Genomic DNA, 13971 nt, shown 5'->3' with positions numbered 1-13971 from the left:
GGTGGCTCAAGCCTGTAATCCCAGCACTTTGGGAGGCCAAGACGGGCGGATCACGAGGTCAGGAGATCGACACCATCCTGGCTAACACGGTGAGACCCCGTCTCTAACTAAAAATACAAAAAACTAGCAGGGCGAGGTGGCGGGCGCCTGTAGTCCCAGCTACTCCGGAGGCTGAGGCAGGAGAATGGTGTAAACCCGGGAGGCGGAGCTTGCAGTGAGCGGAGATCCAGCCACTGCACTCCAGCCCTGGCGACAGAGCAAGACTCCGTCTCAAAAAAAAAAAATCAAAGTTTTGAGAAACAGCTGCAATATCTGTACATAAAAAATAAACAATTTTTCTGTTGTCTTTAACAGTTTCTCTTTACTATTTACATATTTACATTGAGATAAGAGTTTCATCTCAATTTTAAATTATTAGGCAAAAATTTTAAATTATTAGGCAAAAATATAGAACAAACTTAGCTTAGTTATCACAATTTACAGCACTAGTACAAACTGGTGAGAGAGCATCTTCTTTATTAAACTCGAGTGGAAGAGATATCTGAAAGTGTTTAGAGAATACAATTTAAAACCAGGCTGGCCACACGCAGTGGCTCACGCCTATAATCCCAGCACTTTGGGAAGCCGAGACAGGCGGATCACGAGGTCAGGAGTTCAAGACCAACCTGGCCAACATGGTGAAACTCCATCTCTACTAAAAATACAAAACTCAGCTGGGCATGGTGGCACGTGCCTGTAATCCCAGCTACTCAGGAGGCTGAGGCAGGAGAATTGCTTGATCTGGGACCCGGAGGTGGAGGTTGCAGTGAGCCAAGATTGCGCCACTGCACTCCAGCCTGGGCTACACAGCGAGACTCCATCTCAAAAAAAAAAAAAAAAAACCGGCTAAAGTAGTAAGTGAACAAAAAGATCGATTTCTCCATAATAAATTAATACAATACACGACCAAAACTTAATGTTATTTAAAGGAATGCCTTAAGAGGAAGGTTTTTTCCCCAAATAAATACCTAATATATTCATTAATAACCAGAACATTCCAAAGAAAATGATAAGCTAGGCTGGGCGTGATGGCTCACGCCTGTAATCCCAGCACTTCGGGAAGCCGAGGAGTGTGGATCGCCTGAGGTCAGGAGTTCCAGACCAGCCCGACCAACATGGTGAAACCCCATTTCTACTAAAAACACAAATAAATTAGATGGGCATGGTGGCAGGCGCCTGTAATCCCAGCTGCTGGGGAGGCCGAGGCAAGAGAATCGCTTGAGCCAGGGGAGTCGAAGGTTGCAGTGAGCCAAGACTGCGCCACTGCACTCCAGCCTGGGTGAGAGTGGGACTCCAGTCTCAAAAAATAAAAACCGAAACAAAAAAAAAAAAGCAAATGATAAGCTATATAAGCACCTGGCATAAACTCAATAAATACATACTATCCTAAACGCACCCCCTTGCCCATTCTTCTCACAAAGAATAGGCCCTACCTTCTTCCCAATGAGCACTTCAAGCAACATCCACAGCAAAATATTTGTAGCATACAGGCCTAAGGTACATTATTGTCTCTTTAAAATTATGAACTCATCACACGTACAAATGGCTCTTTAAAACGGTCCAGTAAACTGCTACACTATGCCTTAAATTGCTGTCTATTATGTACTTAAAAATATTTACTAGCAATTGGAGGTTAATATGGCAACTATTACCGGGTGGCAATTATTGCTATTAAAAATATATAAATACTGTAACACCATGTGCTACTAACAACAAAATGCTAAACCAAAAACATACATTAACAAACTGTAAATATTTTCATTACAGAAAATGATGGCTGGGTGCAGTGGCTCATGCCTGTAAACCCAGCACTTTGGGAGGCTAAAGCGGGTGGATCACCTGAGGTCAGGAGTTCAAGACCAGCCTGACCAACATGGAGAAACCCCCGTCTCTACTAAGAATACAAAATTAGCCAGGCGTGGTGGCGCATGCCTATAATCCCAGGTATTCGGGAGGCTGAGGTAGGAGAATCACTTGAACCTGGGAGGCAGAGGTTGTGGTAAACTGAGATCGCACCTTTGCACTCCAGCCTGAGCAACAAGGTGAAACTCCATCTCGAAAAAATAAAAAATAAAAGGAAAGAAAATGAACCATCATAGAAAAAAAAATGCTTTAAACATAAATTATAAAATCACAATGAACTGGTACAAAAAAATACCTTGTGTATTTTAGCACTTTGAAAATTAGAGAAACCATTCCCTTTTCCTAGTTTGCATTTTATAGTCCACTGTATTCTAGCTCAAAAAAAAAACAAAACAGATTTCGAAGTTTCTACATTTGCAACTGTCTTCCCTTTCTGGAAAAAAAAAAAAAAAAAAAAAAAAACCCTTAAGACAAAAAGAAATTAGGTCAACAACAGATTACCTTAAAAGCTTCAAATATAGAATTAATGGTCTTCAATAGGAATTATGGACTAATGGGTGTACGAGTGTCTCAATTCAGCAAGAATTTGCGATTATCACCCAATTATCCATAGTCAGGAAGATTCTAAGCAAATAAGACATGAAAGTGGAGCATACATATCTAAGAATTAGAGATCACTCCCTCATATCAAAGAGCACATACTTAAGTCTAGTTAAAGGGCACAAAATCACTTTCTCCGTATTAACTCAATAGAGAAAAATACGTACTTAACATCCAGAAACCACGTCTTCTCGCAAGAATGAGTTCACATACCACAGAATGCCCCGTTACACTTTTCAAAAAGGCAAATTTAACACACTTTTAACTGAACGATTAACTGAGTGAATATATGAAAAGTCACCCAGAAATGTGATGGACAGCATAAGAGAATAGTTTTGAGTCAGAAAGGCAGAGCCAGGCATGCACTTAATGCAGCAGCTACAAATCTCACAGTTAGAATAAGAAACACATACAATCCACCCATATCGTATATACACAAGGGCATTTTTCACACGTTAGGAAAAGGGAATGGATGTTAAAAAATTAATTTAGGAAATCTGATTCCATGCAGTAAAAAATCAGAAAAATAAGTAAAAGACTAGCAGAAATCTTAAGGTGTCTGATTGACTGCACAATCAACTTTCAGTAAGCCATAATGAACACCTCAAGGTAATGGAAACTGGGTGGTTATTACCATGGTATAGAACTTTAATTTCTTATTTCAATCTAAGTAATGAGAGTATCTAGGTAAATTCTTTATAAATACTTTGCTTAAAAAAAAGAAAAAAAAAAACCTGTAGGCCAAAAGAAAAAAATGCAAGCTATGATTAAACCATAAAGTGTTCTTATAAAAAAAATGCTTTATTTTGAACAAGGGATTAGATCTCCTTCAGAAATAACTATTATATACAATGTACTTCAGGCAACATACTTTTAATATTCCAGGTTGCTGCTTCTGTATAGCATTTTCAAAAAAAATATCAATTTGGAATCAGAAAAATGTACAAGTCAGCAGTTTACTTTAGATTTCTTTAATAGCACCTTATCCACACTCCATGTACAAGACAATGAAGACATTCTACATTCCTTTCCAAAAAAAAAAATCAACTAAGCATTACTACAGCTCTCTATTTCAAAGTTGCTACTTTAAAAATAAATATTTTTAAAAGAGCATATTCAAAAATCAATCCATTGGTTTAAAGAGGTTTAGGGAAGAAATATCTGAAACACAAACCTTTAGTCAGTCAAAATCAAAGTACAGAATCCTCTCCTACAAAACTGCTTCTCCAAAAGAATCTCAAGCATGTTATCTCTGTAACGTTATCATCCTTACTTAAGTTTTTAAAAAAAAAAAAGATAAAAGAAATGATATACCCTAAAAGACTGGCTATACATACACTTTCATATGTCTATACAATCTGTATATACACAGTCATTACCAGTCAGCATAATATATGATAATTTGGGAGATCTCTCTACTTGGTTATTTTAATTACCTGTAAGTGTCAATGCGATCACCAGTAACCACACAAAAACCATTTTCAATACCCCTTGATCAATATGTTTGCTAATCTATGAAAGTCCCTGAACCTGACTGATACCAAATGATAAGACTGAGGAGGGAAAAAGAAGGGGCAAAAGGGGGTTTTACTCCCACATACCAAAAAAATCAAGGGAAAATTATTACAATACTAAGAGAAAGAATTCCAACTTATAACTGAATTTTAAGATGAAATATCTGGATTAAAATATTTCATTTAAAAAAACTTACCTAATCTTACTAGAGTGGGATCAATGATATTATGCCACTCGGTCTTTGTAGGTAAAAATCGCATGTGTTGATTTTTTGGTCTGCATTGTAACACATTTAATAACATAATACTTTCATTTGAAAAGTTGGCGAGAATTTGCATTTCTCCATTAGTCTCATAGCAAAAAAGCATCTAGGCCACCCATAATTAAATGTAACTAATTACAATTTGAACACTAAATTATTTATCCAGTGTAAACAAGGATTAAGAGGGAAATGATGCTTCTATCTACAGCGGGGGTTACAGAAAATAATTTCCCAAATGCATGCTCTCCAAAAGGGACTCACCTCCCTCTAAAAAAACCAGGGCACACAACTGAAAATAAGTTGGGTGTTTTTAAGGATAAATTAAATAAACCGTTCAGCCAATTTTCCAATTATATTCTACGCTTGAAACGTAATTGCCTTACATCTGTTTACAAATCTTTGCTCAATATTTAAACAAATTCGTACTCTCCTGGGCACATAGCTATACATACGGTAACTCATGCACAAAGCACATATTTAAAGACCACGCACTGCAATTATTAGCCTAAACGCCAGGTTTAACAACGTGAATGTTTTCAGAGGTAGGTAATACGACCCAATAAAAAGCAAAGATGGCATTTACCACCAAATGTCACTGCCACCGCCAGGAAAGAGTTGCTGGAGCCCTATACATTTTTAATTTCGATGAATCTAGACGCCGTCGGCGGGTGCCAGGCTTCCACGAGAACAATTGACACCCTAACTGCTTCAAGATTAAGGCAGGCGATTCAAATCCGAAGGAAAAGTTGTCAATTATCAGAGAGAGAGCGCGAGAGAGGCGAAGGCAGATAAAAGCGATGTTATCAAACCGCCCAGCTTGTTGCTTTTGTGTGTGTGTGTGTGTGTGTGGATTCGTTGTTAGGACAGAAAAAACAGTTTTTAAAAGACACAGAAGGAGAGAAAGAAAAAAAAAGCTTTCTCCACCTTCCGTCGGCTCCGTGCAATGGCTTTACGGCTCTCCAGCGTAGTAAGCCCCGAGAGGCAAGCGGCTGTCGATGTTTACAATCGCGGGAGCTTCGGGTGCAAGAGTCCTTTCCTGACATAATCGCATTCAATCAACTGTTTTCGGGCGAAATTGCAGGTGTCATTACGGAATTTTAAAAAATTCAAAAGGCAGGCGGGCGGGCAGGCAGCCGATCCGACAACGGGGAAGAGGTTGCCGATCGGAGGCGCGGGCAGCACAAGGGAAAGCCTTCCACATTTACGGGGGAAAAAAAGGGGGGAAAGGGGAGGAGAAGGGGAGTGCAATTGCAACAGAGGGTGGGCGTTCGAAGTGAGACCCAGAATCCGCAGCTCCGAGACTTCCACATGCAAATTCCACGCCGAGCGCCGCGCTCACAAATGATTTTTAAAGAGCCAAATAAACACTGGATAGGATCCAAGGCGAGAGAGAGACGATCCAAAAGGGGGAGAATCGGCGAGAGGCGAACGGCGGGGAGACGCGAGGGAGGGGCGAAGTCCCGGCGGCGGGAGGAGAAAGTTGGTCGGCGGCGGAGGTCGGGGAGCCCCCCCCTCCCCGACACAGCCCCCTCCCCGCAGCCCGGCTACTCACCAGCGAAAAGAGGTTGGAGTGACAATCCTCCAGGCTCGCCCCGTTCGCCACCCAGTTCGCTGCCGCAGTCATGATCCTCCGCGAGCCCGGCCGCCAGAGCGGGGCATGTCGGAGCGAGGCGTCCGAGGCGAGGCCGGGCCGGGCGGCGGCGCCTCGCCGGTGAGCGCGGGGCGGCCGGGCCGCCGCCGCCGCCGGGGGAGGGCGCGAGGGCCGGCGGGCAGGCGGGAGGCGCCGCGGCGACGCCGCGCCGGGGGCGGCGGGCCCGGGCTGGCGGGGGGGTCCGCGGCGGCCGCGCGGCTCCTTCCTGCTCGGGCGGCGGCGGCGGCGGCTGCGGCGGCTTCGGCGGCGGCGGGGGGCGCTGTCCGTGCGGCCCGGCGCCCACCCCGCCTCTCAGGGCCGCCGCTGCCTCCCGGGCCGGCGCTGCGGGCCGGCCGCCGCCTCCGCCTTCCCTGCTCCTCAGCAGCCGCCGCCGCCGCCGCCGCTGCTGCCGCCGCCTTGTTTATCTCCAGCCACCGACTCCCCCTCGGCCCCCGCCGGCGCGCGAGGGGAGGCGAGCCCCGGAGCCGCCGCCGCCGCCTCGGAGCCGCCGCCGCCGCGGAGCGCGAACTCGCGAAGGGGGGGGTGCGGACGAAGCCAGCGGGCGACCCCGGCAGCCGAGCGACGTCCCCTCCTTCCTCTTCCTCCCCCACCCCCCCCTCCTCCCCAGTCAGCCTCGCTTCTCCTCCCTCCCCGGGCTCGCTTGCTCTGACAGCAATGGCGGCCGCCGACCGCGGCTCGGCCCGCCATTGGCTGGCGCCGGGTCACGTGACGGGCGCCGGCCGTGCGGGGGGAGCAGGGGGCGGGCGGGGGAGGGGTCCGGAGTGGTGGTGGCGGCGGCGGCGGCGGTGGCGGTGGCGGTGGCGGCTCGCGGGAGGCGCTGCTGAGCCGAGCGCGGCCGGGTCCTCGGGCCGGGAAGAGGGAGGGAGGGAGGCGGAGAGGGAGAGAAAGAAGTGCAGGCGGCCGGACTCCCCGGCGGGCGGCGGACTGCCGGCCCGTGGCTGCCGTGGGCTGCCCCTCGTGGCCGCCCCGCCCCCTCGCGGTGCACTGATCGTGGCGGGGCGGGGCGGGACCGTGGGTCCGGGTCGCGCCCGTGGCGGCCGCGGAAGAGGGCGCGGAGCCCCCGGCCTGTGTCCCCGCAGCCCAGGCCGGCTGGCGTGGCGCGGCGGCCGCGCTGTGGACCAGGCAACGGGTCCGAGTGCTCTGGGAAGTGTGTGTCTTCGGAGGCTCGCGCCGCCGTCCGCCTTTTACAGAGAAGAAAACTGAAGCACAAAGGGATTAAGTCACTTGTCCGAGGTCGCACACCTGGGAAGAGGAGTCCAGATTCGAACCCGGGCACAGTGAAGCCAAGCTCTTGGACAAGGTTTCACAGTCTTTGCCCAGGGATATTCACAGCTGCCACAGAGGGAGCGCTTACTGTGTTCCAGGCACTGTGCGTTTAATACAGAAATGTATATTGAGCCCTTTCTCCTAGTTACTGTGTGCGCTCATTCATTCATTCGTTACATAAATGTTTCCTGAGCTCCTACTATGTGCCAGAATCTGTTACAACTTACAGGCACTGTGCTAAGGCCGTGTTGGGAGCAGACCCTTTCTCTTGGCGTCATTCATTCAATAACCAACATTTCCCGAGAGTATATGGCCTGGGAGTCCGGAGGAGTGCTGCTGTGAAGAGAGGCTCTCCCAGTCCTCAAGAAACGGATCCCCAAAAAAGGTGGTGAGGAGAAAACAATGTCTTCACTAATAAGCCTCCAAACAGAACAGCTAGCTGTTTCAGGTAGATTAAACTGAAAGAGAAAGAGTCGATGGCTAGCACAGTGGCTCACGCCGGTAATCCTAGCCGAGGTTTAACACCAACCTGAGCAATGTAGCAAGACCCCCAGTTGCGACAAAAAAAAAAAAATGAGCCAGGCGTAGTGGCATGTGCCTGTAGCCTTAGCTACTCGAGAAGCTGAGGTGGGAGGATGACTTGAGCCCTGAAGGCAGTGGCTGCAGTGAACCCAGTGAGCCGAGATCGCATCACCGCACTCCAGCCTGAGTAAGACAGAGGCCCTGTCTCAAAAAAAAAAAAAAACAAATAGGGGAAGAGTAGAAAGCAGGGAAGAAATGAGACTGTATAATAAAAGGAGAGAAGTCTTAGACACGTGAACTTAGCTTTGGAACTACCACAAAAATTGATCCTGATTGCTGGCCCTTGGGAGATAATTAGCATAAGGGTGGAGCCCCCATGATGGAATTAGTGCCCTTATAGGAAGAGACACAAGGGAGTCTGCTTCTCTCTCTGCTACAGACTCATGAGCAACATGTTATAATGTGTATTATCATGCAACCTATTGTTACAATGAATGTCCTTACCTACATTGTTTCACATAATCAGCAGAACAACCACCTAAAGTAGATACTGTTACTATTCTTAGGCTGTAATTAGGTAAAGCTCAGAGGTGTGCAGTGACATTTCCAGTCTCTCAGTGCATGGCTCAAACCCAGGTCCATCTGACTCCAGAGCCCGAGCATGAATTCAGGAGGCTCCTTAGAAAGATGCCTCTGGCTGGCTTTGCCATCCCTCTAATTGCATTACTTCGACCAATATAGTTTAAGTCTTTGAGCCTCATTTCCTAACCTGTCAAAAATTGATCCTGATTGCTGGCCCAACAACCTCAGGCCAATATTGAGAATTTCTGTTAAGATACTGTTGATGGTCGGGTGCAGTGGCTCACGCCTGTAATCCCAGCACTTTGGAAGGCCAAGGTGGGCAGATCACCTGAGGTAAGGAGCTCGAGACCAACCTGGCCAACATGGTGAAACCCTGTCTCTACTAAAAATACAAATATTAGTCGAGTGTGGTGGCGTGTGCCTGTAGTCCCAGCTACTTGGGAGACTGAGACAAGAGAATCATTTGAACCCAGGAAGGAAGTGGAGGTTGCGGTGAGCAGAGATTGTGCCACTGCACTCCAGCCTGGGCGACAGAGCGAGACTCCATCTCAAAAAAAAAAAAAAAAAAAAAAACACTCTGTCAACATACTAACATACTTGTTACTTAGGCCTGAGCAATACAAGGGTATAATGCCCATCATATCCAGATTCCATATATTTACATCAGAGGTGAAGGTGGTTTTATCCTCCTCACCTGGTGACCAAATTGTCATTCCTCAGCAGGTTTAGGTTTAAGTAAAAATAATAATAGGCCAGGTGCAGTGGCTCACACCTGTAGTCCCAGCACTTTGGGAGGCCAAGGCCAGTGGATTGCTTGAGTCCAGGAGTTCAAGACCAGCCAGGGCAACATGACAAACTCTCGTCTCTACAAAAGATACAAAAAATTAGCTGGGTGCACACCTGTAGTCCCAGCTACCCGGGAAGCTGAAATAGGAGGCTCGCTTGAGCCTAGGAATTTGAGGCTGCAGTGAGCCACGATCTTGCCACTGCACTTCAGCCTATGTGACAGAGACCCTGTCTCGAAAAATCAAATAATAATGATAAATCTTTCAGAGCAAAATCTAATAGAAACATGAACAAAGGACTTAGACAGTTTACAGAATAGAGAAGACCAGCTTTTAAATGCAGTCATGCACTGCATTTCGGGCAACAATGGACCACATATATGACAATAGTCCCATAAGATTATAATACCATATTTATACTGTACTTTTACTAAGTTTAGATGTGTTTAGATACACAAACACCATTATGTTACGACTGCCTACAGTATTCAGTACGGTAACATGCCGTACAGGTTTGTAGCCTAGGAGCAATAGGCTAGACCATTTAGCCTAAGACGTGTAGTAGACTATCTCATCTAGGTTTGTATAAGTACACTCTATGATGTTTGCACAATGAGGAAATCACCAATGTTACATTTCTCAGAACACATCCCCATCATCGACACTTGATTGTATATAAAATGATACTCAATCTCACTCATTGTTATGGGCTGAATGTTTGTGTCCTCCCCAAACTTCGTATGTTGAAACTCTCCTCACCACTGTAAAGATATTTGAAGGTGGGGCCCTTGGGAGGTAATTAGCATAAGGGTGGAGCCCTCATGATGGAATTAGTGCCCTTATAGGAAGAGACACAAGGGAGTTTGCTTCTCTCTCTCTGCTGTGTGAAGACATAACCAAGAAGACGGTCCTTACCAGGAACTGAAATGGCCAGCACCTGATCGTGGACTTTCCAGCCTCCAGAACTGTGTGAAGTAAATGTCTGTTGTTTAAAGCCACCCAGTCTATGGTAATTTGTTATAGCAGCTGGAGCCAACTGACATACACTCATCATAAGAAAAAGCAGAAATTAAAGCCACAAGAAGTATTGACAGTGTTTTAAAGGCTTAGACGAATGTAGAGAGAAGTAGGACTCTCATACACTGCTGGTGGGAATATAAATTAACGCCATAGCTTTGGATGTCCATTCAACTAGCATCAAAATCTGTAATGCACACACCCTTTGACCCAGTTGTTCAACGCCTAGAAGTTTATCCAACAGAGATACTTGTATGAGTGTATAAAGACATGCAGTGCAGGGTTATGAACTATAGCATTGTTCGTAGGGTACAAACTAGAAACATTTCCATCATTTGGGGAATAGTTAACAATACAATTTAATCTCATACAGCCATTAAAAATAATGAGTTAGTGCTATTTGCACTAATACGGAATAAACTAAAAAATAGATTATTGAGACACCTCAGGAAGGGTAACAAAAAACTAGTAGTAACATTAGTTGCCTCTGAGGAGGGGAACTAGGAGGACTGGGAGTTGGAGTGGGATTACTTTTTACTGTACTGTTTGCATTTTCTTTTTTCCTTTTTTTGAAATAACCAAATGTTGGCCAGATGCTATGGCTCATGTCTGCAATCCCAGAATCCTAGAACTGGGAGGACAAGGTGGGTGGATAATTTGAGGTCAGGAGTTCGAGACTAGCCTGGCCAACGTGGTGAAACCCCATCTCTACTAAAAATACAAAAATTAACGGGGCGTGGTAATGCATGCCTGTAATCCCAGATATTTGGGAGGCTGAGGCAGGAGAACTGCTTGAATCCAGGAGGTGGAGGTTGCAGTGAGCCGAGATCGTGCCACTGCACTCTAAACTCTAACCTGGGTGATGGAGTGAGTCTTTGTCTCAAAAAATAAATAAATAAAATAACCATATGTATGTATAACCTACTCAATGCAGTAAGTTATAAACAACAAAAATCAATAAATAAAATTGAAAACAGTAATCAATCAAATAGCATCATAAAAGTAAACTTAAAACAAATAGACAAAACAAGACAAAAAAGAAGAAAGAAAAACACCCTCATCCACGAAGATTTCCTTGGCTGTCAAAGGCCCAAAGAGAAGGAGAAAACACTAGAAATGCTGCTTGTGGTTGTGCTGACACCATGAATACAGAATGGGAACCCAAAGGTACCCAGTTCCAGTCTCAAATGCACTACGGAGCAGCCTATGATCTTGGACAAGCCAGTCAAATTTTCAGGGCCTCAGTTTCCTCCTGTGTGAAAACAGCAACTCAGGTGATCTTTCCAATCATTTCTAGCAATGAAATTCTTTGACACCCCACAGTTAAAATTAGTGATAAAGATCCACAGAATTCTTACTCCATAGAGAAAGCAGTGGGAGTGGATGAGAAACCTCAGGAGATAAGATTAAAAGAAGAAAAAACAAAAACCATCAACTGACTAACAGGAAGCAGCAAGGAACAAGGCTCACAGACGTCTCAGTCCAGTTCCTTATGTGGAAGGCATCTGATAACCATCCTCATGACTTGGTTTCCCTATTTGTGAGATTGCCTGCTGCCCAGCGGGATACTGAAGTCCCAGGTCTTAGAACGACAGGTTAGTTCCCTTTCATGGTTACTAAATGTAATGTCAGAGAGAAAATGGAAGCAAAAATATGACCAGAGGAGGAACCATCTATTAGAAAGACCACAGGAAGCTGCCACAGCTGCAGTGTGGGAGCATTTTGTAGGAGTTAAGAATGTCGCTTCAGAATAAGAGACACCTGGGTTCCAATCTCTGCTCTGTTGTGCTCTAGCTGTGCGGCCTCGAGCAGGTCATTTAACCCCTGTGACCCTCATTTCTTCCTGTACATTGACCTCCCAGAGCGATAGCTCAGGGAAAGTTCTTAGCACAGTGCCTGATTCCGAAGGCAGTGATCAATACATTATAACCCTCACAGCCACTTGTGCATTCTTGTACGGGAAGGAGCATCACCCAGTCACATCACGTGAAGGGTTTTTCCCTGTATAACCTAAACTTTACTGGATTTATTTCATTGCAAATAACAAAAGTACAGAATGCCAGCTATAGAAATATACCAAGAAAAGGGGAATACTCTTCCCTCTACCCCACTGAGATAATCAAAGTTCACACGTTGTTGTAGATAGTCACTCTCTTTCCTTTAGACTCATATCAACCAACACAACTGAAAGTCACATTTCTAAGGGAATTTTTTTTTTACTTTTTATGAAAACAGGATCGTGTCACATATATTACTTTGCAATCTGCTTTTTCCACTTAATAGTTTATCACAAATACACCTGTAGACCTATATATCTGCAGCTAACTCATTCTTTTATTAGTTGTGTAATGTTTCATAGAACACCTGTGCCATAACTTATCGATTATTCCCCTATTCCTGAACATTCAGGGACTTTCCAGTGTTTTCCTACTTTAAATAAGGGTGCAATAAATAGCCTTATCCATATATCCTTATGTACTGACACTTTTATTTCTGTAGAATAAAATCCCCAAAATAGGATTGCTTTTTTATTGTTAATAAATGTGTGTTTTTATTGTTAATAAATACAGCCAGAAGACTTTCCCCCAAAGGTTGCAGCAATTCACATTTCACAGTCCCTAGAGCTATACAGGAAGAGTGTACACTTCCTTACAATTTTGCCAGCATTTGAATGTTGCCAATCTTTTAAAATTGTTGCCAACCTGATAGGTGAAAAAATGGTATCATTTGTTTGCTTTTTTTTTTTTTTTTGAGACAGAATCTCACTCTGTCACCCAGGCTGGAGTGCACCGATGTGGTCTTGGCTCACTGCAACCTCCGCCTCCTGGCTTCAAGAGATTCTCCTATCTCAGCCTCCCTCGCCTCAGCTGGAATTACAGGCATGCACCACCATGCTCGGCTAATTTTTCTAGTTTTAGTAAAGAGGGGGTTTCGACATATTGGCCAGGCTGGTTTCAAACTCCTGACCTCAAGTGATCTGCCTGCCTCGGCCGCCCAAAGTGCTGGGATTACAGGCGTGACCCACCGTGCTCGGCCTGCATTTGCTTTCCCTGAAACTCTAGTGAGGCTGATATTCTCTTAGGCATCTCAGCCATTTGCATTTCCTCTTGAGTTGTTTGATGTTTGAGTCAGCAGCTTAAAACAAAAGAGAACCAAGTTCAGTTCCAATGAGACCAATAAAAGTTTGGCACAATGACAGAACCTGGTCTTTGGTCACTCTTCCCTGGCATGGACAAGATAATTCATTCCATAATTGCATAAAGATTTTCTGAACATCTTTCATGCGGTAGGCCAATACTTTTCATTCCCTTTCATAATTCAATTTTTAAGTTGAGATGTTTCAAGTCTCCTCTTAAATGGTTTTATACCAGCCGAGCTAGGCTGTCTTGGGCAATAACAGTTTTGCTCATAACCACTAAGGATTTCCTAATTGTTCCCTAAGACAGTACAGAGGATGAAGTAAACACAACAGCGGTTATCGCTAATTTGGAGAGGCAGTGTCTGCAGGTCACTGGTTGAGGCATGGGTAAGAGCAAGTGCTTTAGAGTTGGACAAGATGTGGTTCAAATCCCAGCTCTGCCACTACTCTTCTGACCACCTTGGGCTGTGATTTAAACTCTCTGTACCTGGCTTTTCTCATCCCTAAAGCAAGGTCATGTTCATACCAGCCTCCTAGAACTATTGTGGTCATTCAGTGAGTTACTGTACATGAAGCACTTGGTACCTGCCCGACACATAGTAAGTGTTAATACATGTCAGCTTTATCATTAACCTCCAGAGCTCCTTTCGTAAAACAAAGGAGGAGGCCGAACTCCAAGAAACACCACCAAAGAAGTAATTTAAGCAATGATTTGAGTTGTTAGAAGTTC

General features: G+C 45.0%; 1 protein-coding gene across 2 annotated transcripts in view; it reads right to left on the bottom strand.

The window, feature by feature from the left end:
• MED13L (mediator complex subunit 13L) overlaps positions 1-6104 on the bottom strand; it is a 321844-nt gene extending 315740 nt beyond the window's left edge. The window contains exon 1 of one of the 2 annotated variants that reach the window (XM_010380135.2): positions 5832-6104. In XM_010380135.2, coding sequence (XP_010378437.2) covers positions 5832-5903 — 72 coding nt within the window. In that variant the 5' untranslated portion in view covers positions 5904-6104. The remainder of the gene's footprint in view (positions 1-5831) is intronic. The other variant, XM_030938391.1, reaches the window with a different exon arrangement.
• Between the last annotated feature and the right edge of the window lie 7867 nt (positions 6105-13971).

Source organism: Rhinopithecus roxellana, chromosome 10 (genome assembly GCF_007565055.1).
Source record: "Rhinopithecus roxellana isolate Shanxi Qingling chromosome 10, ASM756505v1, whole genome shotgun sequence".
In the NCBI taxonomy this organism is placed as follows: Eukaryota; Metazoa; Chordata; class Mammalia; order Primates; family Cercopithecidae; genus Rhinopithecus; species Rhinopithecus roxellana.
Note: the sequence above shows the minus strand (reverse complement) of the source record. Positions and strands in the feature narration are given on the sequence as shown.